The sequence below is a fragment of the Marmota monax genome, unplaced genomic scaffold (assembly GCF_021218885.2).
Source record: "Marmota monax isolate L192 unplaced genomic scaffold, Marmota_monax_Labrador192_F-V1.1 WCK01_AAM20220418_F8-fsc00025, whole genome shotgun sequence".
Lineage (NCBI taxonomy): Eukaryota > Metazoa > Chordata > Mammalia > Rodentia > Sciuridae > Marmota > Marmota monax.
In genome coordinates, this window is record NW_026691950.1 from 8779347 (window position 1) to 8801230 (window position 21884).

Genomic DNA, 21884 nt, shown 5'->3' on the forward strand with positions numbered 1-21884 from the left:
GCTTCAACTATCTTCTGAGAACAAATAAACTCACATTGGAATATAAAATAAGAACTTTTATAACACAAAAACAAAAGGCAATTTTTAGATTTGATTGCTAGCATACTCTCATTTCTTACTATAAATATTAGGACATTAAACTCATATACATCACTACATAGGTGTATATGAAAGTAAATAATGGAAAAGAATCACAGACAATCTCATTTGACATATTATGATATGTTGCTCCAAAAGGAATTATTACAGGACATAACTAACTTGTCTACATGTTTCGCAAGAACCTCGATGACAACGCTGTGAACATCTGTGGATTCCACATTCCAGGACTTTGTCACAACTATCTCCACAAGTTGGTACATCTTCTGTACAAGGCAAAGAAAACTCTAAAAGCAGACAAAAATGTCAAGGTTAATATGATACATTGCTATTAAGCACTAACAAAGTGCTCTAAAGAATAATATAGCTTTTTCAGATTATGAATTTTTCATCCATATAGTTATTGGGAAAAAACTGCCTTTAATGAAAATAACTCATAGAATTTTAAGGCTTATTTTTTTAAAAAGAAATTTAAAATTGATCTTGTTTTGCTCATGGCATCTACATCCTCAATTTTTCCAAAAAAAATAAAATAAAATACAAAATAAGAAATTTGATACATGACAATTCTTGTATGTGCTAACTACTTCAGATATGGTTACCTAATGAAATGAGTAAAACTACAAAGAACTTTTATGAGGAACTTTCATAATACAAAGAAATTGTTTTTTTAATTTGCTCTTAACCTCACAGGATTACTCCAATCGGCATGGCAGGCATCAAAAATACAGATGCTGGGCTGGGGATGTGGCTCAGCGGTAGAGTGCTTGCCTGGCACATGGAAGACCCTGGGTTCGATCATCAGCACCACATATAAATAAAATAAAGGTATTAAAAAAAATACAGATGTTGATAAGGATATGGGGCAAAAGGAACCTTCACACACTATTAGAAGGAATGTAAATTAGTATAGCCTCTATGAAAATCAGTATGGGGGTTCCTCAAAACAATAAAAATGGACCTACCATATGATTCAGTTACACAACTCCTCTACATTTATCGAAAAAATGTAAAACCACCACACTGTAGAGATACACACATTACTATATTTATAGCAACATAATCACCAGAGCCAAGTTATGGAACCAGAGTAGATATCCATCAACAGAAGAATGTATAAAGAAAATGTGGTATGTATAAACAATGAAGGTTTTTGTTTTTGTTTTTTTATATTTTTTAGTTGTAGATGAACACAATACCTTTATTTATGTATTTATTTTTATGTGGTGCTGAGGATCAAACCCAGGGCCTCACATGTGCTAGGCAAATGCTCTAGCACTGAGCTACACTCCCAGCCTAACAATGAAGTTTTATTCATCCATTAAAAAGATGCAATTATGCCATTTTCAAGAAAACAGACAGAACTAGATAGCATCATAAGTGAAATAATCCAGACTCAAAATATATAAAGACATAAATATATGTTATGTTTTCTATCACATGTGAAAGTTAGAGGAAAAAAGTCGGGGGGATCCCATGGGAAAAAAAAAGGGGGAGCTGGGGATGGTGATGCACACTATAATCCCAGTGGCTCAGGAGGCTGGAACAGGAAGATTGCAAATTTACAGCCAGCCTCGGCAACTCAGCAAGGCCCCAAGCAACTCAGGGAGACCCTGTCTTTAAATGAAATATAAAAAGGGTTGGAGATGTGGCTCAGTGGTTAAGCATTCCTGGGTTCAATCCCCAGTACCAAACAAGCAAATAGAAGGTAAATCATTATGGTAAAAGAAGGGAAAAGAGGGAAGTGAGGAGGGAAAGGCAAGGGGAGGTAGTGGGGAATAAAACTGATCAAATTATGTTACATACATGTACAAATATGCCACAATGAAACCCACTGTTCTGTATAATTAACATGCACCAATAAAACATTTTCTTAAAAAAAAAGTCCTACTTGATTTCTGACATGGACAGAACCTTTTCCCAGATCGAGGACATTCTCCACAAGCACCAACATGGCAAACTTGCTCACATGTATGATTACCACATGGCAGTGTTTTTCCACATACCTAAAATAAGCAAAAGTGAAGGATTTAAAAGTCAACAACTTTGTACAAAACGTGATTCACTTTTAATAATAAATAAACTACTTCTTCATGTCCCTTACATCAAACTTTGTGTTCAACACAGGTGTCATACATACACGTGTGTGTGTGTATGTATGTGTGTGTATATATATCCATGTATACACATATTTATTTCCTATACACCAAAGAGGAGTATATAATAAATTAAAAAATACATATGGCTTCATATAGCTATCCATCAAAGATTTCCAAACAGTACTACAATCATGTCAATTCTTGGATGAGCAATCTACAAATTCAATCCTACTTCCTTAAAGGGAATAACAAGAAGCAGGAAGTATTGGCTGAAGATAAGGGAAAGAGAGGAAGGGGAGGGTAAGCTTACAAGTAAGAGAGTAAAACTACTGAATTCAGAATTCAATAAAAAGCTGTTATTAAAAAAAAAAATTCTCCAGTAATTAAATTATATTAATTGAAAACTAGCTTCCTAAATCATGATGCAGTTCATCTGAGTTGCTACTCTTTATTATCCTTTATTCAACTAAATCAAATTAGAATTTTTGCTTTCTAGTTTATGCTTTTTGTATTCTTTAATATCCACCCCCTCAAAATGTACATAAACTTACTTGATCACAGTGCCACAGTGGACTCGCACAGCTTCTTTCAGCTACTTTTTTGCCACAGACACATTTTTGTCTACTAACCCTTGGACAGGGTTGACAACTTCCTAAAACCAGAATGATCAATTAGCTTACAAACAATTTAAAAGCAACAAAGATTGCTTTGATTTTTGCGTAAAGTCAGAATACGTAACAGGTATGTGCTTTACCTGCATGACAAGGATTTTCACATTTATGTTGCCCACAAAGCAACTTGCGTCCACATGGTAGCTGACAGGACCATTCCTTGGTGCTGCACCTACGAGGGATAGGCTTTGCTTTCTTACAGTAACAAGTTGTTGTAACCATCTTTGGACAAGGAGGACAGGGACCTAGAATCCAAAGAAAGTAGGGAAAAAAAAAAATCATAACTTGAAAATTAAAACTTTCAATTTCTATATCTTTTAGTAATTTCTAGAACTTTTATCAACAGTTTAAAAAGGCATTACCTTCCAATATGTTAAGTTCTCAAGTAAACTTTCACTTTTTTTTTTTTTTTGGCCTCAACGTAATAACCACTCAGAGACAACTAAAAATATAATATGGAACTCACCTGGATGACAGAGAAGTAAACACTTATGACCACAAGAAGGTTTAAATTCTCTCTCACATACTTGGCCACATGAATGAGGCACAAGCCACGGATCTAAAGGTGGATCTTCTACTTTTCCACAATAGCAATAGTACCTACTAGGCGTTTCTGACCTTTTGTATTCAAACCTACATTTTGGACTACAAAAAAGAATAAAATAATTAAAATTTATTTCATCTTAAACATAAGAGATAGGAATATAAACATATTTAGTAATAGATGATACTATTCAATTAGTTTTAGGTTAAGGAACCTTATTAAGCTCTGTTTTTATATTAGTAAAAAAAAAAAAAAAAAAAAAAACTCTTACTAAAATCTATTTAACCATCTAGCACAGCTCTGTACAATGATTTCCTGAGACGACAGAACTGTCTTAGACCTGTACCAATACAGTAGCAACTAGCCACATATGGCACTTGAGATTTGGCTAATACATACAATTGAGGAAGAATCAGAATTTCTTTATCTTTTAATTTTTTTTAATTTAAATATTAACCTGTGGCTAGTTGCTATGTATTAAACATATATATCCAGAATATAGTTTCAAAAAGAAAGCAATATTAGCTTCCTTTTAACCACTTAAACTTTATTCTTGAGGTAATCACTCAGATTTTTTTTTTTTTTTTTTTTGGCGGGGTGGGGGGTGGTGGGATACTGGGACCTGAACTCAGGGACACTCAAACCACTGATCCACATCCCCAACCCTATTTCGTATTTTATTTAGAGACAGGGTCTCACTGAGTTGTTTCGTGCCTGGCAGAGGCTGAGGCTGGCTTTCAACTTGTGATCCTCCCATCTCAGCCTCCTAAACTGCTAGGATACACCTGGCTGGGGTATTACCAAGGTTCCATATATTCATAAACCAAATGGCTGAAGGCCAAACATGGACACTGAAACTGCCAATAAATCAACAAATGATGTACAATTTTCATTTACAACTTCAAATCCAACTAATTAGAAAAAGTTACCAAGGCCAAGGATAATCTTTCTTGCCAAAATCATCATCTGTCAAAGAAGATACAAGAAACTGGCTGTCTTTAGCCCACTTTTGGATACAGGGCATGTGAAATATACAGAAACATCCTGAACAGCTCCAAACCTAAGACAAAAGTGTTGGAAATTAAGTTAATTATTAATTCCATAATACTTTAAAAAGAGTATCACACTAAATTAATAGAAATGTCCTTAATAAAACTGTACTTATGTATAGAACAATGTAAAGAAAAATATTATTAACCACCCAGATTCAATTACCTAGAAATAACTATAGCTAACATTCTAGATAATATCGAATCATGTGTACCTGTACAAATGTGTATGTGTATTATCCTTAAAAACAAAGTCATACTGGTATTAACTCATGTAATTTTTATAGTCTTTTTTAAACACAGTCTAAGCATTTACACTTATCAAAAATGTTTAAACAACATGAAATTCAAAGTTTTACAGTTATGTCCCATAGATTCATGTACCATAATTTATTTAACCAAATTCTTGTTCTTGGACTTTTAGGTTATTTCCAATTATAAATATTATTATAATGAAATCCTAAAACTACATATGTATAATATATATGGCTTTTTTTAATATAAAACGTATTAGTCTAGCACTTAACAGCTAAATTCTAAAATTAAGTGAATAAAAACTGAGAATATATATAATGAGAGGCTTAAGAAATAATACTGAATTAATTTTTACAGCAGACAACACTGATATATATGAAAAAAACCACTTCCCCTTTCCTTATAACATTTTACAACTGTTAAAATAAGCAGACACATAGCATATGGCATAAGCTGGCAACAGCATTACAAAAATCCAACTTCTTAGTTTGGGTTTCCCCTAAGCAGTCATTAAGATCTTAAGACGCAGGAGTCAGTGAACAAGATTGGAAAGAAATGCCAATAAATAGTATATTATTGAGCTGATTACTACTAACGGCCACAGCAGCTCAATACCGTAGAGAGCCCTCTGAAGAATCATGTAAGAAACCCCATGGACGATCCCAGCCCCATCCCTAATAAACAGAAGGTTGAGACATCAGTCTACCAATTCCCTGTGATGGAATGCTGCCTTACAGTTCATTAACTGACTGAATTAGTTTCCAAAGAGAATAGCTTGAGATGGGGGAAACAAAACAACCCACACACTGAGCAAGTGTTTAAAGAAAGAACTATGTCCACATGTCCACAGTGTCCACCACAGCTCTAAAGTAGAACTGTGTCCACTCATCCACCACAGCTACAGAGGACATCCAAATGACTGAATACCAAAGGCACTATATCTGCTACAAAGTGCCAACCATCCTGAACATGTTCAGTTTCTGACTCATTCTGCCTGACCAATCCCATTTCATCATGCCTGATTATCTTTCCCTAGGTAATGTAGCTCTAATAAGCAGTAAACTAATACCAGGTATAAAAGCTGAGTCTATTATATTCAGTTGTCACTTCTCTTTAATTGCTTCATTAATACCCTTATAGATTTATATTTAGATAATTCTTCATTAGGCCACAGCTTCTCTAAGGACATGAGTTATGTTTGAATCTTCTCTCCTCAATGACCTCTGTTACTTTAATAAATCATATGTGTTTTATTACATTACTTTTCTTTTATCAAACCCACTGAAAGAAATGTAATACAGCACATTTTAACACTTCATATTTGTGGTACACTATGAAGTATACATACTAAAAATGATTTCGCTAATCAACATATGCAATAAAACTGATACTACAAATATTAAAAGTGCTAAAAATAATGAAAGCTCATTTTGAGGCAATTTTTTAAAATTTCATACTTATAAAATGAAGATCAATTTATATACAAAATTCTTAAATGAATCAAGTTTAAATGAATATAAACAAAAAATATTCAGGAAAGACATTAATATGAGCAAGGAGAACAACTTACTGCTTGGTTTCTCTTCACTGAAGCAATACAAATTAAACATGTCATAGCTCCTGCTTGAAAAGCTTCATTTACATACTGTTTTGTTCGCTCTAATTCACGTATATCTCCATCTTGAAATTTAAAAATTGAAAATTTCATGTTAAGCAACATCTGAAAATAACAAACTCACTCTTAGTGTCACATCATGAGCAATATTAATTGCTCAAAATATTGCTAAAAAATGCAAAGTTTTAAATTAAAAAAAAAAAAAGATCCTTTGTCAAGAGTTTACAAGATCCATTAATTAAATCCATATACTTGATTCAAAAACAGTATCTTAGCTCTGTGTATATTCTTTTTTTTTTTTTTTTTTTTTGCATTAAAGTCCTTAACAAATTAGTTGGGTGCAGAACCACAGATGTGAGCATCAAGATATAAAGTAATAACAGAAAGCTTAAAAAAAAAAAAAGTGAGAAAATGAAAAGCCAAAACTCTTTAGGACCATTTACGATGAATGGGCATGTGTGTATGTGTGTGTGTGTTTAGCACATAGCACACTCTTAATAAAAATTCACTGAACAAAAGTCCCTGACTGAGGTCATTACAATAACCATGCTTCATTAAATTATGTTCACTATTTGTGCTAAAAAAAGAAAAAGTAGCACAAGCTTAAAAAAATTAACTAAAACTGTATTTTAAGCAGTCATTGAGCATTTATTTGCTACATACTAGACTACTATTATTTCCATAGGAGTAAAATGAACTGTTATTATCTTCATTTTACAGAAGAGAAATATGAGATACAAAATAATTAAGTACTTTAGCTTAACTAAAAATGAGTCCCCTTAACCTCTATGCTGTGCTGCAATGAGGGTTAGGGCAATCAGGTCCAAGAAACAATAAGTAACAGCAAAATGAAAAATAAAACAAGTACCTTAAAGGACAAACAACACTTAAAGGGGCAGTAAATTCAGCAACTTTAGTCTAAGAAAAATAAGCCTACATGCCCTTAGTACAATAAAAAAATTGTTCAATACAGGTTGACTGAGTCTCCAAGAAAGTAGACTAATACTATAAACTAACAAAAGTACAGAACTTACCAAGGCAATAACCTGGTTCAAACCAAAATTTAAGTTGTCATAAAGAAAAATTGAATAAATAAGACACCTGGTTAATTCTTTACATCCTAAAATCATTAAAGTAAATACAGCACTTAACAAAAATTTACCTTATCACAATGTAAACATAAATGCAATTTAGGCTATTAAAGAAAAGCATGGAAAAGCACTCCTAAAACTGTGAAATTATTAAACAATTGCTTTATTTCAAATAAACAGTGAAGTTTCAAAAATATCTTTAAAAGCAAAATGACTGTTAAATATGCTTATATCACTTTTCAACACAACTGGTTTTTAAAAAAAAAAAAAAGCTTAATATTTTAAATTTTATTTAATATAACAGTTAGGGCTGGGGATGTGGCTCAAGCTGTAGCGCGCTCGCCTGGCATGCGTGCAGCCCGGGTTCGATCCTCAGCACCACATACAAAACAAAGATGTTGTGTCCGACGATAACTAAAAAATAAATATTAAAAAAAAAATAATAATAATAATATAACAGTTAATTCACATAATTTAGAATTTAAGAACAAGATGGAAAAGGTTTTGAAAAAGTAAAGTATAATCCAGGTGCGGTAGCGCACACCTGTAACCCCAGGGGCTCAGGAGGCAGAAGAGGAGGATCCAAAGTTCAAAGGCAGCCTCAGCAACGGCAAGGCACCAAGCAACTCAGTGAGACCCTGTCTCTAAATAAAACACAAAAAATAGGGCTGGGGATATGGCTCAGTGGTTGAATGCTCCTGAGTTCAATCCCTGGTACCTCTCCCCAAAAAATAAATAAATAAAGTATAAATTTTTCCTCACAAAATTTATGTAAGACTTCTTTGAAGCTTTGATTAAAGTTTGGTTGTGGCAATAAAGTATACTGTCACTATGAACAGCATGGCATGCCTTTTAAAAAGATCACTCTGGCAACTTAAAAAAAAAGTAAACATGAAGAGGCCAAGATAAGCAGCAGAAGGTAATAAGAAGTTAGGGGCAGATAAAGCAAAAAATGACCATTAGCCGGTGTGGTGGTGGCGCACACCTGTAATACCAGCAGCTCTGAGAGCCGAGACAGGAAGATCACAGGTTCAAAGCCAGCCTCAGCAATGGCAAGGCACTAAGCAACTCAGTGAGACCCTGTCTCTAAATAAAATACAAAAGAGGGATGTGGCTCAGTGGTTGACTGCCCCTAAATTCAATCCCTAGTAACAAGCCCCACCCCACCCCCCCCAAAAAAAAACTGGAGATTTTGCTGAGGCTGGCTTTAAACTCATGATCCTCCTGTCTCAGCCTCCTGAGCCGCTGGGATTACAGGCATGTGCCACCATGCCCTACTCCTGTCTCCATTTTCATATGCATCAAATAGTATTAAGTTATCCCACAGTTATTACATAGATTTCATCCAAATTGAACAGCTATGAAAACGTGAATTAGGCAATGACAGTATGTAGGGAGAGCATGCATAGATTTATGAGATTTAGGAAGTAGAACTTAAGCATCTTGGGTGACAATTAGATTGGTACTTCAAAAGGTAATGGTAATATCAAGATTCACAAGAGGAGACTTGTGATAAGTTGTCTGACATGGCAGAAAGAAACACTAGGAAATGACAATACTCATGCCATCCTAGCTCCCATATTGGGTGGGCAGGTCACTGGGACAACTGTAGAGGTACTGAGAAAAACACTAACAAAAGAAGAATTAAGTCATCTTTCAACAAATGTATGATTTATCCATGGGTTAAGCCAGATAGAGAGAGTCATCAGGAAATGGGCCATACAAGTGTGAAAGTTCAGAGAAGAATCACGAAAGTGGGAGGGATGTGCTCAAATACAAACTCCTTGGGTAAAGTCCTAGTATTCAATTCACTAATGTGAGGTGGAAACCCTCTCATTACTCTGGCATTCACTGTTCATAAATCTAGCAATCAGATCTCCTTACTTTGATAAATGCAAAGTACAGAATATATATAGGAATGACAATAAAATATTAATGGATTTGATACAAAAAAAATTACCTTAAAACTTTGTTCATGAAGCAAAGCCAAGATTTAAACCTTGGCAGCTTGGCTTGAGAGTCAATGTTCTTAACTACTGTATGATGCCATTTTTTTTCCCCATGAATAAGTACAAGAGCAGCAGTCTAAACTACCTCATAATTTCTCCTGCTTTTACACAGAAGATACAACTTAGTAGTGGCTCAAAAAGTTAGGTTTAAACCCAATTCTGTCATTTTCTGTGTGACTATAGGAGTTTCTCCTCCTGTGCAGAGCTGTTTCCTAGAAAATTTCCACACTTTCTTGTAGTTCTAACAGGGTCCTAAAGTGAGATAAGTATATGAACAATATATTTCTACAAAAATAGTGATAAATGTTGATAATACATGCAAGAATGTTACTAATAACTTTAAGTATAAACATGAAAGATTTAAGAATATTCATATTTACCTTAAAAATAATCTATTTTTTTTAATATTTATTTTTTAGTTGTAGTTGGACACAATACTTTTTATTTTTTTTTAGAGAGAGAGAGAGAATTTTTTTTTTAATATTTATTTTTTTTAGTTTTCGGCGGACACAACATCTTTGTTTGTATGTGGTGCTGAGGATCGAACCCGGGCCACACGCATGCCAGGTGAGCGCGTTACCGCTTGAGCCACATCCCCAGCCCCACAATATTTTATTGTACTTATTTATTTTTATGTGGTGCTGAGGGCTCAAACCCAGGGCCTCGAACGTGCTAGATGAGCACTCTACCACTGAGCCACAACCCCAGCCCCAAAATAATCTATTTTTATAACTTAATACTAAGTCATGCACAGTAGCATTACTTTGGCCCTTTCACACAAACAAATGTGGCTGTAAGAGCAACCCAGTTATATACAACAGGTTAACATGAATATACATGTCAGACCTGAAGAGATTCAGCTTAGAAATAAGAAAAAAATATGAAGATCAAATGTGAATAAGATATAAATTAAAGTAATAAGTTAAATTAATCTCAAGACACTTTTAACATGATAAAAATGAAAAATAAGTTGAAAAAATATCTGAAGTCTTCTAGTTCAATCAAATCACAACAGGACAACTTGCCCTAGCCATTTCTCAGAGAACTGACAGCCCCCCCCCCCCCCCGCCATCATTCTACTGAAATGCCAATTAAAATCACAAGAGATACAAAAGGGCTGTGAAAGAACCATCCCCATGCTATTTGTTTTATAAAAAGATTAAATAACTTATAACTCAAATAGTAAAATGTACAAATATTCAACTTCACAACACAACATGCTCATTCTTGAAATGCAAAAAAAAATTCCATGTAGTATGAAAAAGTGTTACCAAAAAAAGGAATATATTTTCAATGATGTCAAAAAAGTCAAAATATAAAAGATCAATACCTGTCTGAGTAGTATATGTTACAAATGTATTGGCAACTATTTTCCCCTGTTTTCCTTCAAAATCTTCATCTCCTTCTTCTTCAGATGAAGAGCTAAAGTGTTCTTCAATTAGTTTTTTGGCTGCAGCTTGATTAGCTTTCTTGATTTCCTCAAATTTCTGCTGAGACATTAGCTCTGTTAAAAAAGGAAAAAAAATAAATGGTTTCATTTCTGCAAAACAATCTCCTCAAAAAGCAAGACACGATGTGCTAATAATATATTATTTTTAAACATGCATTTGAAAGTAGCCTTTGGAACATTCTATCTTACTAAAAATTCATAAGAAAAAGTATTTTCAAATTTCTTGACACACAGTTAAAGAAAATATCACAACAAAAATTTTCATCTTTATAAGTCCCACTAAAAGCAGTGAATTGTTACAGAAATGAATAACAAATCAAGAAAAAGAAATTATGAAGATAAAAATATCAAAACCAGATCAACCTCAAAAAAAAATTATTAAAAAGTCTGGGAATATAGCTCAGTAGTGGAGTACCCGCCTAGCATGTATGAGGCCCTGAGTTCAATCCCCAGTACCACCAAAGCAAACACATAAACAAATACTAACAAAATTTAAATGGCACATTTTTAAAATACACTACACAGTTATTTTTAAACAGTGAGGGAACATGCTCACTGGAAGCATGTCAGAATCTGGGGAAGCAGGTACTTCTTTAAACTACCCTATTTTCAACCACAGCCCAACCCAACCCACCAGTCTGCATAGACAGTATTCATTGTGTATCTATTATATTAAATATAACCTGCTTCTTAGAAAGCTCAAGAACTTTGGCCTTCCATGTAGTCTTTTGACATTTTTGTGGTCACAAAAATAAGTACATTTAACATTAACCCACACAAAATATTGCTTTCATAGAAAATATACTTTTTTACAAGTTCACTTCAAAAAGAATGTAAAGTTAGTTAGTTCTTCCACTTGATTTCCTTTAGCACTGTTTGTAGTTCTCATTTTGTCACTTGATTAAATAAGAGTTGAAAAGAGAATTAGATAATTCCATGGCACATATTCTCAATAGACTTCAAAGTTTTTAAAAAATAAGGATCATGGGAATTTTCTTCGGTTAGTAAGTTCTATGAACAGTAATCATAGATTAAGAAAGGAACCACAAACAATTGAATTCACCTGAATTCAATAGTGCACTTATTGGAAGGATTTTAAATTTGCTAATTAGAAACTAATGAACTACTATGAGAAAAGCTCTCTTATTTTAGGTAGCATATTAGTATTTAGTGAAGTTTTATCTTTTATTTCTCTCATAAAATGTTTCCTTTTTCTTATTACAGCCACTTTTGTGATTATCGACCAAAACTGTTATTTCAAGTAAAACTAGAAGAAAATAAAATGTAAAATGTATAGTGTTTACCTGGGTATTGTTGAGTACTGCGAAAAAAATAATGGCTATAAGATATTTGACTCAAAAATCTGTACAATAAGAGAGGTGATAAATGCCAATAATCTATGGGAAATGCACTTAAAAGACACTTAAGGTGGGGAGGCTGAGATGTACAGAGACAATGAAAACATTTATAACCTGATATATATGTATTTACTTGACATCTCAAGCTACAGAGAAGTTGACAAAACAACTTTTATTTCTTACACTCAAATCTCAATTACCCTGACAGAGTACACTTGCTTTCCTTCTACTCACAAAATCCAAGAAAGTTTACCGAAATTGTTCATGGGTCTCCAAAACACTAGTATTGCTGTATGTATATACGTAACTGTATAACCAATGTGATTCTGCAACCTGTACACTCAGAAAAATGAGAAATTATACCCCATTTGATTCAAATGTATGACGTCAAGATCATTGTACTGTCATGTGTAACTAATATAAATAAGTAAATAAACTCAGTAGCTGCAAACCATGTGAACAACCCGACTTTAAAATCCTAGAAGAAAACCCATTCAGAAGCTCAAATTTGCTCCCTACCCCCCCCCCCAAAAAAAAAGGTATTCTGAAACAAACACATTCCAAACACACACACACACACACACAGAGACACAAATCAGTGAATATTCTCTCAGTCCCACCTACAACTTTGTGTAAATGCTCTCAGACTACACTAAAACACAGTCTGGAATGAAGGGTATTAACAAAATCAAGAAGGCAACACAGATATATCCGTGAAAGGACGTGAAATTTCTGAACAGGAACCACAGTTAGGAAAGGACCACTTGCTCAAAAGCTCATTGTAGTGCTTAAGAAGCCAGTCAAAAAAGAAAGAAAATCTGGCAAAGAAGAGATAACGTAAGGTGCAGTGTCTGCTCCCAATCTAAATTGGATTTCTGCAATCTCAGCCCAGATGACTGTTGCCATGCCCAAAGATACTAAAGCCACAATACTTTATTAAAAAAAAAAAAAATTAAGTGGTTAGCAGATTTTTATGAGATGGCACAATTTACAGGGATTCGGGCAAGCAAAAAGTGTGGTTTGGAAAAATACTGGCCCAAAAGTAACAAAGGCAATATCAACTACATTCAGATAGAAGGGACTGAAGAAAAGATGCCAGAACTGTTTGAGAAGTGAGCCCAATAATAAACTTCTTCGAAGGAGAATAAAGAAGTGAATGACAAAGAGCGAAGGCGGAGGCAGGAAAAAGTGTTAAGCATCCAGGTGAGTCTGAGGACAGGAGCCATTCTCACCAGTGGCCACAGAAGCCTGCGGTGCTTCAGGTCCCACGGGGCAGCCACCCGCCGTGCTCGCGGCTCCTCCGGGGCTGGCATGAACTGCACCCCCAGACCCTTTCTCTCGCCCTCCTCCCGCGCCGCGGAAAGGAACTCCATTTCCTGGGGAGGGGGCGGCGGTGGCCCGTCCTCGGGCACGGCCTCGGCCACCGGCCACCTGGCGCCAGGAAGCTTCCATCCCTGCAGAGGAAAAATAAAGGAGTGGAAAAAGCGTGAAAACGACGGGTCCCGCGGAGGAGGAAAGAGGCAGGGGGACACGTTATGCTAGCGGCTGCGTGTGGAGGGTCCCAGGGCAGGGTCCCAGGGCGGGGCCGCGGCTTGAGAAGGTCGCGGCCCTGTCTCTCTGGGAGGGCTAGTCCTCGCTAAGCCCGGGCTTGGGAGGTGGACCGAAGAGGGAGTGGACTAGGTGGAGAAAAGGACCGCGGGGCAAGGAGCGCCCAAAGCCGGATAGGAAAAGCCGAGGAGACAGAAAGCGCCTTCTCAGCCTCAGTAGAAGCACGATGAAAGAAGAGTGGCAGACTGACCCGGCGGCTTTCACCGAGAACCAACTACAAGAACGGACCCCACGGAAAGCTACGTCTCCTTACCGACGGCGCCCGCTCGCAACGACTACAATTCCCAGAAGCCCCCACCGGCCGGCCGCAGAACGCGTGGCAGCGCTGGCCGCTTTCTCGTCTGGAGTCCTGGGAGGGGCTCAGTGCGCGTGCGCTCACCTGACTACGCCGACCTTTTGGGAACTACAATTCCCGGCGTGCTCAGGAGCTCGGGAAGGGTAGCGGCCAGAAAGGACGCATGCTGGGGATGTGCTCTTGATTTATGGAAGTCGCTGCCCGGCCATCGCCCTGATTGCAGCTAGGGGTCAGGATTCTGTGCAAGTAGTCCCAGTTGGACTTCCGCTACATCCTTGTTTTGGGGGCTTGAGGGTGTCTTTTCACTGCCAAAAAAAAAAAAAGAAAACACTTCGGAGTGGCCGATTAGAGAGGGAAGGAAAGTTAAGGAGTGGGAACATTTCAGGAAAGTGGCTAGAGTTGAGAAAGTGCCCTTCTGAATTTCTAGAGCGCTCTCAAAATCTGACGCCTATTATTTTCCTAGTTCATTAGAGTTTGCAAGTTGCTTTTTCTGGAGCAATCTGACTTTTTACTTTCAAGACGGCTCCCTCAAGTAGGTTTTATTAAAGAAAATAGTTGAGGGCCAGGACCTAAATCTTGTTACTTTGCTGAGTTTTCTAACAAGATGTACTGAGATATGTAGATTTCAAAAATTAATTTTGAGGTCTGGGATTGAAAAATATATTGATTAATGTTTGGGATTATGCAATCCTTACGCAACACCTCAACATAATTAATTCTTCTACCTTAATCTCAAGTATCAAATATTTAGATAGCATTTATTTAATGGCAGGTACTGTTCAAAGTATTTTATAGATATATGTGTTAATTGATTTGGCACAGTAACCCTGATTATTACCTCTGTTTTACACTGAGGCAGAGAGGCTAAGTGACTTGCCCCTGTTCATACAGAAAGGAAAAAGGTGAAAGTAAGCTTCAAAAGCAAGTAGTATGATTTATTGGAAATCATGCTTTCAACCTCTTATACATAGGTATTATAGTATTGCCGGTACATTATCCAAATACAAACATGGTCCTAAGAGTATAGTTTCATTGGCTAGAAATTAACAGATATGAAGCAACAGCTCAACATTGTACTTGGATAAAGACTTTTAGTTTGAAGCTTTAAGAATGGTTACTAGGGGCTGGGATGTGGCTCAAGCGGTAGCGTGCTCGCCTGGCATGCGTGTGGCCCAGGTTCGATCCTCAGCACCACATACAGACAAAGATGTTGTGTCCGCCAAATACTAAAGGATAAATATTAAAAAATTCTCTCTCTCTCTGCCTCTATCTCTCACTCTCTCTTAAAAAATAAAAAAAAAGAATGGTTACTAATGAGGGAGACTCAGTTGAAAATAATTTTATATGCCAGAGATCTGAATGAGCATGTATTCAACAAATCTGTATGCTAAACGTCCCCCACCTTTTTTTTTTTTTTTTTAATACTGGGAATTGAACTCAGGTACACTCTACCGCTGAGCTGTGCTAAACCTTCTTGAGAACAAATTTCTTCCATTCCCCAAAATTAATAGCTAATGACAATATCCGTCAGGCATTAAGTGCTTTCTGTATGCCAGCATTTTTCTAAACCATTTTTTCTTTTACTTATCTAATCTTTTCAAAAATCCATAATTATTGTTACCAGAACCATTATTAAAATTAGGAAATAAAGGCATGTAAAAATTGTCTTATTCAGCATTCTAACAAAGCCAGGATTGCAATGGGACAGTGCAACTACTGGCCAGTACTCTTTCAACCACCATGATATGATGACTATATAAAGGAATTTAATGTCTACCTGGAAATTTCAATTACTTTAAAATACAGGCAAAAGATTCCTGTAATCCCATTTTTTCCCTGCCACGTTATGCAGAAAATAGTCACAATAATCACTTTGGAATCAGAATCTTGCAAACTCTCTGAATGAGCAGTCATTGAACATATTTTCAATATAAATTTTTGCAGTGGACAACTGAGTGTAATATGAAAGCACATGGAAGTAGAGAACACCTTTTCAAAAATATCCATTGCTGTTATTTTTCCTTTGAAATTTCAGATAATATTTGGAATAAACATGGTTTCACTATATTTATCAAAAGGGACATTGGGTTAAAGGTTGAGAAATATTGTACATTTATAATTAATATTAATTTGCTTAAATGTATCACAAGAATAGCCTTAAAAGAAGAACTGGGGATATAGCTCAATTGGTAGAGTGCTTGCTTTGCATGCAAAAGGCCCCAGGTTCAATCCCCAGCACCAAAAGACTGACTGAATACCAAACATTGACAAGCAATTGGAACCCTTGTACCTTCTAGTGGAAGTGGAAGTTGGTTCAAACACTTCCCCAAAAATTGTGGCAATATGTGCCAAAATTAAACAAACCTTGATACTGAAGTACCATGACTAAGAAATCCCATTTCTGGATATATAACCAGAACAAATGAATGCATACTTCCACAAAAACTCATGTTCATAGCAGTTGTATACAAAATAGCTGCAAATTAAAAATGACCAGTCTTAGTGTATATTTTGCTGCTATTAGCAGAATTATCTGAAACTATATTTGGATCTTTGGTATTCTGGGTAGTTATAAATGACTTAGTGATTTTTATAAAGAACATTCATTTTTACACTTCTGGAAGCTGTGATGTCCAATATCAAGGTACTAGCATCTGATGAGGGTTTTCTGACTGTGTCAAGGCATGTTTGAGGCATCACAGGTCAAGAGAGCAAGCAATAAAGCTCAGATCTCTCTTTCCCTCCTAAGTTCATCTAACTAAAATTACCAACCAAAGGGCCTGCCTCCAAATACTATCTGCATACTAGCTCTGGCTACAACAGACTAGCAAACTTTTCTACTATCCAGTGTGTTGACTGATCCCCTTTCCAATAAGATCTAAATTTCAGCCTTGGGGAGGGGGCAATTTGTCCTTCCTTATATACTTTCCTTCAGCTTTAAAATACCATATACAGTTTCCTTGTAATCATTCTTTTATCAAAGTTTAATAATTCTTTATATAAAACTTAACCAATGTAGTTTCTAGTTTTGTTTGGACCCAGACTGATACAGACACTGTATACATTTTATGTCAATTTTCCTTCAAATACTGACATGACCTAACCAAACTGCAGGAGGGAAAAATGTTAAGGAGAAAATAAAGAATAAAACATGCCATCAAACACTGACATTATGAGCCAATAAAATTTTAAAAGCTTTTCTTCTATAGATGGAGCAGAGGAGAATTAGGAACATTAATAGTCCAGTTGCTTTTTCTAACCAGGTTGAGATATTGTTAGACCAGGACTCAAGAAAAGACCACTGACTCCAATTAAAACTAAATTAAAGCAAGCTTATTATTTCGACCGGCCCGGGCTGCCTCTCCCACCCAAAACTGTGGGAACTAGATAGCAGCCGCAGCTTTCCTGCAGCCCAGCTTTATAGCTCATAAAGTTACACAAAGGGGGTTACAAATAACAAAACTCTGACGAGCATAACACTAATGGTAGTTTACATTTTTGCTGGCCCTGACATCAGAATTTATGAAGGTCATTAGAGCCTCAGAGAGGGTCGTTATCTGGCCAGGGAAGGCCAAGATTTGTGAGGCGTCACTAAAGTTTCAGAGAGGGCTGCTATCTGGCCAGAGAGCCAGGCATGGGTGAGTTCAAGGCACGGGCAGGCATTCCAAGCAGGTTCAGAATTTGCAGTAATTTATAGTAAAGCCAAAATTATCTTTTCATGGCTTTGTGGCAAGATGGCTCCCAATTTTAAGAAAAGATCAGGTTGGGTCTATCAATATAACTTTAAGAAATAGGTCCTATTTTTATGTACTTAGTAAAACTCAGAAATGAATGATTATGATTATCTACTAGGCTATCATTTTACTTTTTCTAGAAAAAACCTGAAAACAGAAGCTAAACCAAACATTCTTCATATTTAATGTAAAATTTTTCAGATTTCCAGCTAAATAGTCTATCAATCCATAAGTGAGGCTAGCAGTTAGTCAATACTGTCAACAGCAGACCCACCTTATACTCAGAGATGAGAAGGATTTGCTGTTTTACCAGGGTAAGAATGAAGAGGTCATGGATGCTGAGAACTGAGAAAGGTAAGATTTGAATGCGATAGAAGAAGGCATGCTGAGAGGTAGGGACAGCATGAACCAAGTGTTAGAAGTGAGAATAAGCATGGCATATACTTGGATCAGAAAGGAAAAAATAATAATAATAAAATCTGTTGCATCCTAAGGCAAAGATGATAAAGCTGAAAAGTTTGGTTTCAACATTGACAGTAAGCGGTCACCATGAGGTTCAAGAGAACGGAGATGGCATCCTAAGCAAGATTTTTCAGAAAAACTAATTTAGAAATAATAGGATGATTTAAGATTGGAAATGGCTTGGATACAATGGCCACCTAGTATTAAAATTGCTGTACATGTGACTCCTAGTTTAGAAACTTGGATATGCAAATGATCACATTTTTGTAGTCATAGTCATTCAACTTAATTGAACTCTGAGTTTTATCTTCCCAGAATTGGTTGGGAAATTCACCTGTCTATTAATTTAGTCAAGAAAAATTGAGACCCTATTATGTCCCAGGTACTTTGTAGGCAATAGAAATGGAGTAATAATAATATGGCCGGTTATCGGTGATGAGTTCAGCTCCCTTAGTGGTTGAAGTATAATATTAGAGAAGCAGGCCGAGGCAAGCATAAAAAGCGGGGTTTATCTAAAAAGGGATAACATAGGCTTTCCCCAGGAGGGAGAAGGAGGCCATAGCTGGTATCCTGGTATCCCAGGAAGTGAAGGTGTTCTGCCTTTTTATATGACCTAGGCTTCCTTTGTTCTCCTGCACTCTTGCCCCTTATCTCTCTCCTTCCTACTTTTGTGACTAGGCCCAGGAAATGCTTGGTGGGATGGCCAAAAGGTGGGAAACAGATGGGCTGGAGGGGCCATGGAGGAGTGATCCAGCCAGGAAGGGGGCCCAGAGCGAATTAATCAGCAGCTCAGAGTTGCTTCATTAACAATTCTTTAGGATGGGCAGTATAGGCCAGGCTTTGGGGACTTTAACATTTCAGTCTCCCATGGGTGCTGCAGACTGGCTGGGGCCAGTGACAAGGAACTTGTGAAGGTTGATACGGCGGGAGCCACTTTATTGTCGGACAGTAGAGTTATATATACACTTAACTGATTATACACAGCTTGTTTCAATTAACATCCAGAAACATCAATTGGTCATTAAGGAATCCTCATCATCTTAATAATTACACACAGCTTAACTTAATTGACATAATCTAGACACAGTAGTCAGTCATTAAGGAATCTCTATCATCTTAAAGGCTCACTGGCGTTACTTCTCAAACCACTCCTCTTAGCAAAGTGCCAGGCACTATCTTGACTTGTCTGTGGCTCTCAACACATGGGCATAGTTTTAGGCTTTGGACCCAAACTCGTTTGGTCTATTTTCTTCATACTGGCCCGATTTATCTATCTACATTGACTACTTGGTTGGTTTTTTTGTTGTTGTTTTTTTTTTAATTCTGGCTTCAATTAACTGGGTACAGTGGTGCACACCTGTAATCCCAGTGGCTCAGTAGACAGAGATGAGGATCTTGAGTTCAAAGCCAGTCTCAGCAAAAGTGAGGCACTGAGCAACTCAGTGAGATCATGTCTCTAAATAAAATACAAAATGGGCTGGAGGTGTGGCTCAGTGATTGAGCGCCCCTGAGTGCAATCCCTGGTACCCATCCCACCACACCAGAAAAAAACAAAAAGGAAAAAAAAAAGGAGTAATAAATGAAATTAAATACCTGTCCTAATATAACTTTCATTTTAAGTGTAGAAAACAAATCAAAATATAATATCGAGTAGTTTTCTGTGCAGGCAGATAAGGTGATAAAGGATTGGATTCAGATCAAATAGTCAGGGAAAGTCCTCAAAGGGGATGACATTGGAGCAGAGTTAAATGAAGAGACAACATTAACCATTGGATACTGTGGAGACAACTTCCCAGGAAAGGAAGAGGAAACTACAAGGACCCAGAAAATGGGAAATGGAATGTATGTAGTGTATTCAAGGACAGTAAGAAGGCCAATATTATTGAGAGAGATTGAGTGGGTAGAAGAATGCTGGAAAATTAAATCAGAGAGGCCAGGAGCTACTTGATGTAGAGCTATGGTGAAGATATGGGATTTAATTTTAAGCAAGCGAAGGCCAAGAAGTCATGCTCTGATTTTGATTTTAAATGATCACAGTGGGAGCTGGGGATATAGCTCAGTTGGTAGAGTGCTTGCCTCAGGTGCACAAGACCCTGGGTTCAATCCCCAGCACCACAAAAAAAATAAAAAATAAAAAGATCACAGTCATTACTGTATGGAAATGGACTATTGTGTGCAGAGGAGCAAGAGTAGAATTACAGAGACCAAGTAAGAGGCTACTCTAGTGAATATTATAGCTACAGGACCCTGTGACAATTAGATCTCTGATGAGAAGGGCCAGGGGAAATGGAATTTTAGTCTGAAAAATAACTGAAAGCCAAGTGTTCTGACAGTCAAGTAAAGAAGCAGTTCAAGGTCAAGCACAGTGGTGCAAGCCTATAATCCAAGCAACTAGGAGTTTGAGGCAGGAGAATCACCGTTTCAAGGCCAGGCTTTATGATTTAGTGAGACCCTCAGCAACTTAGGAAAACATTTTCTCAAAAAATAAAAAGGAAGGTTGGGGCTGTAGCTCAGTGGCAGAGCACTTGCCTAGCATGTGTGAGGCACTAGGTATGACCCTCAGCATCACATAAAAATAAACAAAGGCATTCTGTCCATTTACAACTACAAAAAAATATTTTTAAATAAATAAAATTTTAAAAGTAGTGCTCTTCTGGACTCAATTTCCTGTACCAAAAACAAAGTCATTCAAAAAAAGTGGGTGAGATTAGTCACTTCTGCCAAATGCTACCAAGAAGTCTCATAATTCTTGGGCTGAGAACTGACCCTTATATTGGGTATGTAGGAGTCACTGTTAAGATTAATGAGAGGTTTCAGTGGAGAGACAGTAGCAAACTTAATTATATCAGATCCAAGAAAGAACAGTAAGAGAGAAATTCTACAAGGACAAATGGACAAAAGAGCCTTACAGTAAAGAGGAACAGAGAAATGAGGTATTAACTGGAAGCAGAAACAGGTCAAGCAAGTGTTTAATATTTGACTATTGCATACTAATGCAACTATCCCATAGAGGAGGAAAAAGTAGTAATGTATGGGAGTAGAATGGGAGATAATTGAAGAGCAAGACTCTTGAGTCTGAGTATCTAGGAACTTGCCCACTGGGAAGTGTTGGGAAAAGTATAAATGGCAGCCATACCCCAGAAAAAAAACCCCAACATGGCGCCTAAGCACCTCTTCTTCCTACCTTCTTCTTTTCTGCAGTGGCTCGAAAAGTTCCCGCCCGTGTGAACTCTCCAGCCGGCGCCAATTTCAAATCTCGCTGGCGGGGAACCTTAGCCCCAATGAGAACTAATTCCTGGGCTCCGGAGCTGATATCTGAAAGAACTTGCCAATACACGGGTTGCCTACCATTTATCTAAGCCCTACCATCTCCCCCTTAGTTCTATATAAGCACACTGCTTTTTGCAATAAAATTGGAATTTTCCCGGCGAAGTGTCTTTGCGTGGGGAATTCTTTCAGGAAGATTTAAGCCTTAGATAGAAACTTGTAGTGTTTGTCCTTTACAACAGACACATCTCAGACCTGCTCCCATCCCAGATACTACA

The 21884-nt window shown here is 36.8% G+C and overlaps 1 protein-coding gene across 3 annotated transcripts in view; it reads right to left on the bottom strand.

Moving 5' to 3' along the window:
• Nucleotides 1-14198, bottom strand: part of Nfxl1 (nuclear transcription factor, X-box binding like 1) — a 51801-nt gene extending 37603 nt beyond the window's left edge. For 2 of the 3 annotated variants that reach the window (XR_009228039.1, XM_046457710.1), the window contains exons 1-10: nt 14039-14110; nt 13473-13694; nt 10763-10936; nt 6288-6397; nt 4343-4473; nt 3336-3514; nt 2953-3114; nt 2750-2850; nt 1991-2105; nt 262-386 (exon numbers count right to left, since the gene is read on the bottom strand). Coding sequence is in view for 2 of the 3 variants with exons in the window: in XM_046457710.1 (XP_046313666.1) it covers nt 262-386; nt 1991-2105; nt 2750-2850; nt 2953-3114; nt 3336-3514; nt 4343-4473; nt 6288-6397; nt 10763-10936; nt 13473-13692 (1317 nt within the window). In the remaining variant the exon portion in view is untranslated. Of the gene's footprint in view, nt 1-261; nt 387-1990; nt 2106-2749; nt 2851-2952; nt 3115-3335; nt 3515-4342; nt 4474-6287; nt 6398-10762; nt 10937-13472; nt 13695-14038 lie in introns of all 3 variants that reach the window. The other variant, XM_046457788.2, reaches the window with a different exon arrangement.
• Between the last annotated feature and the right edge of the window lie 7686 nt (nt 14199-21884).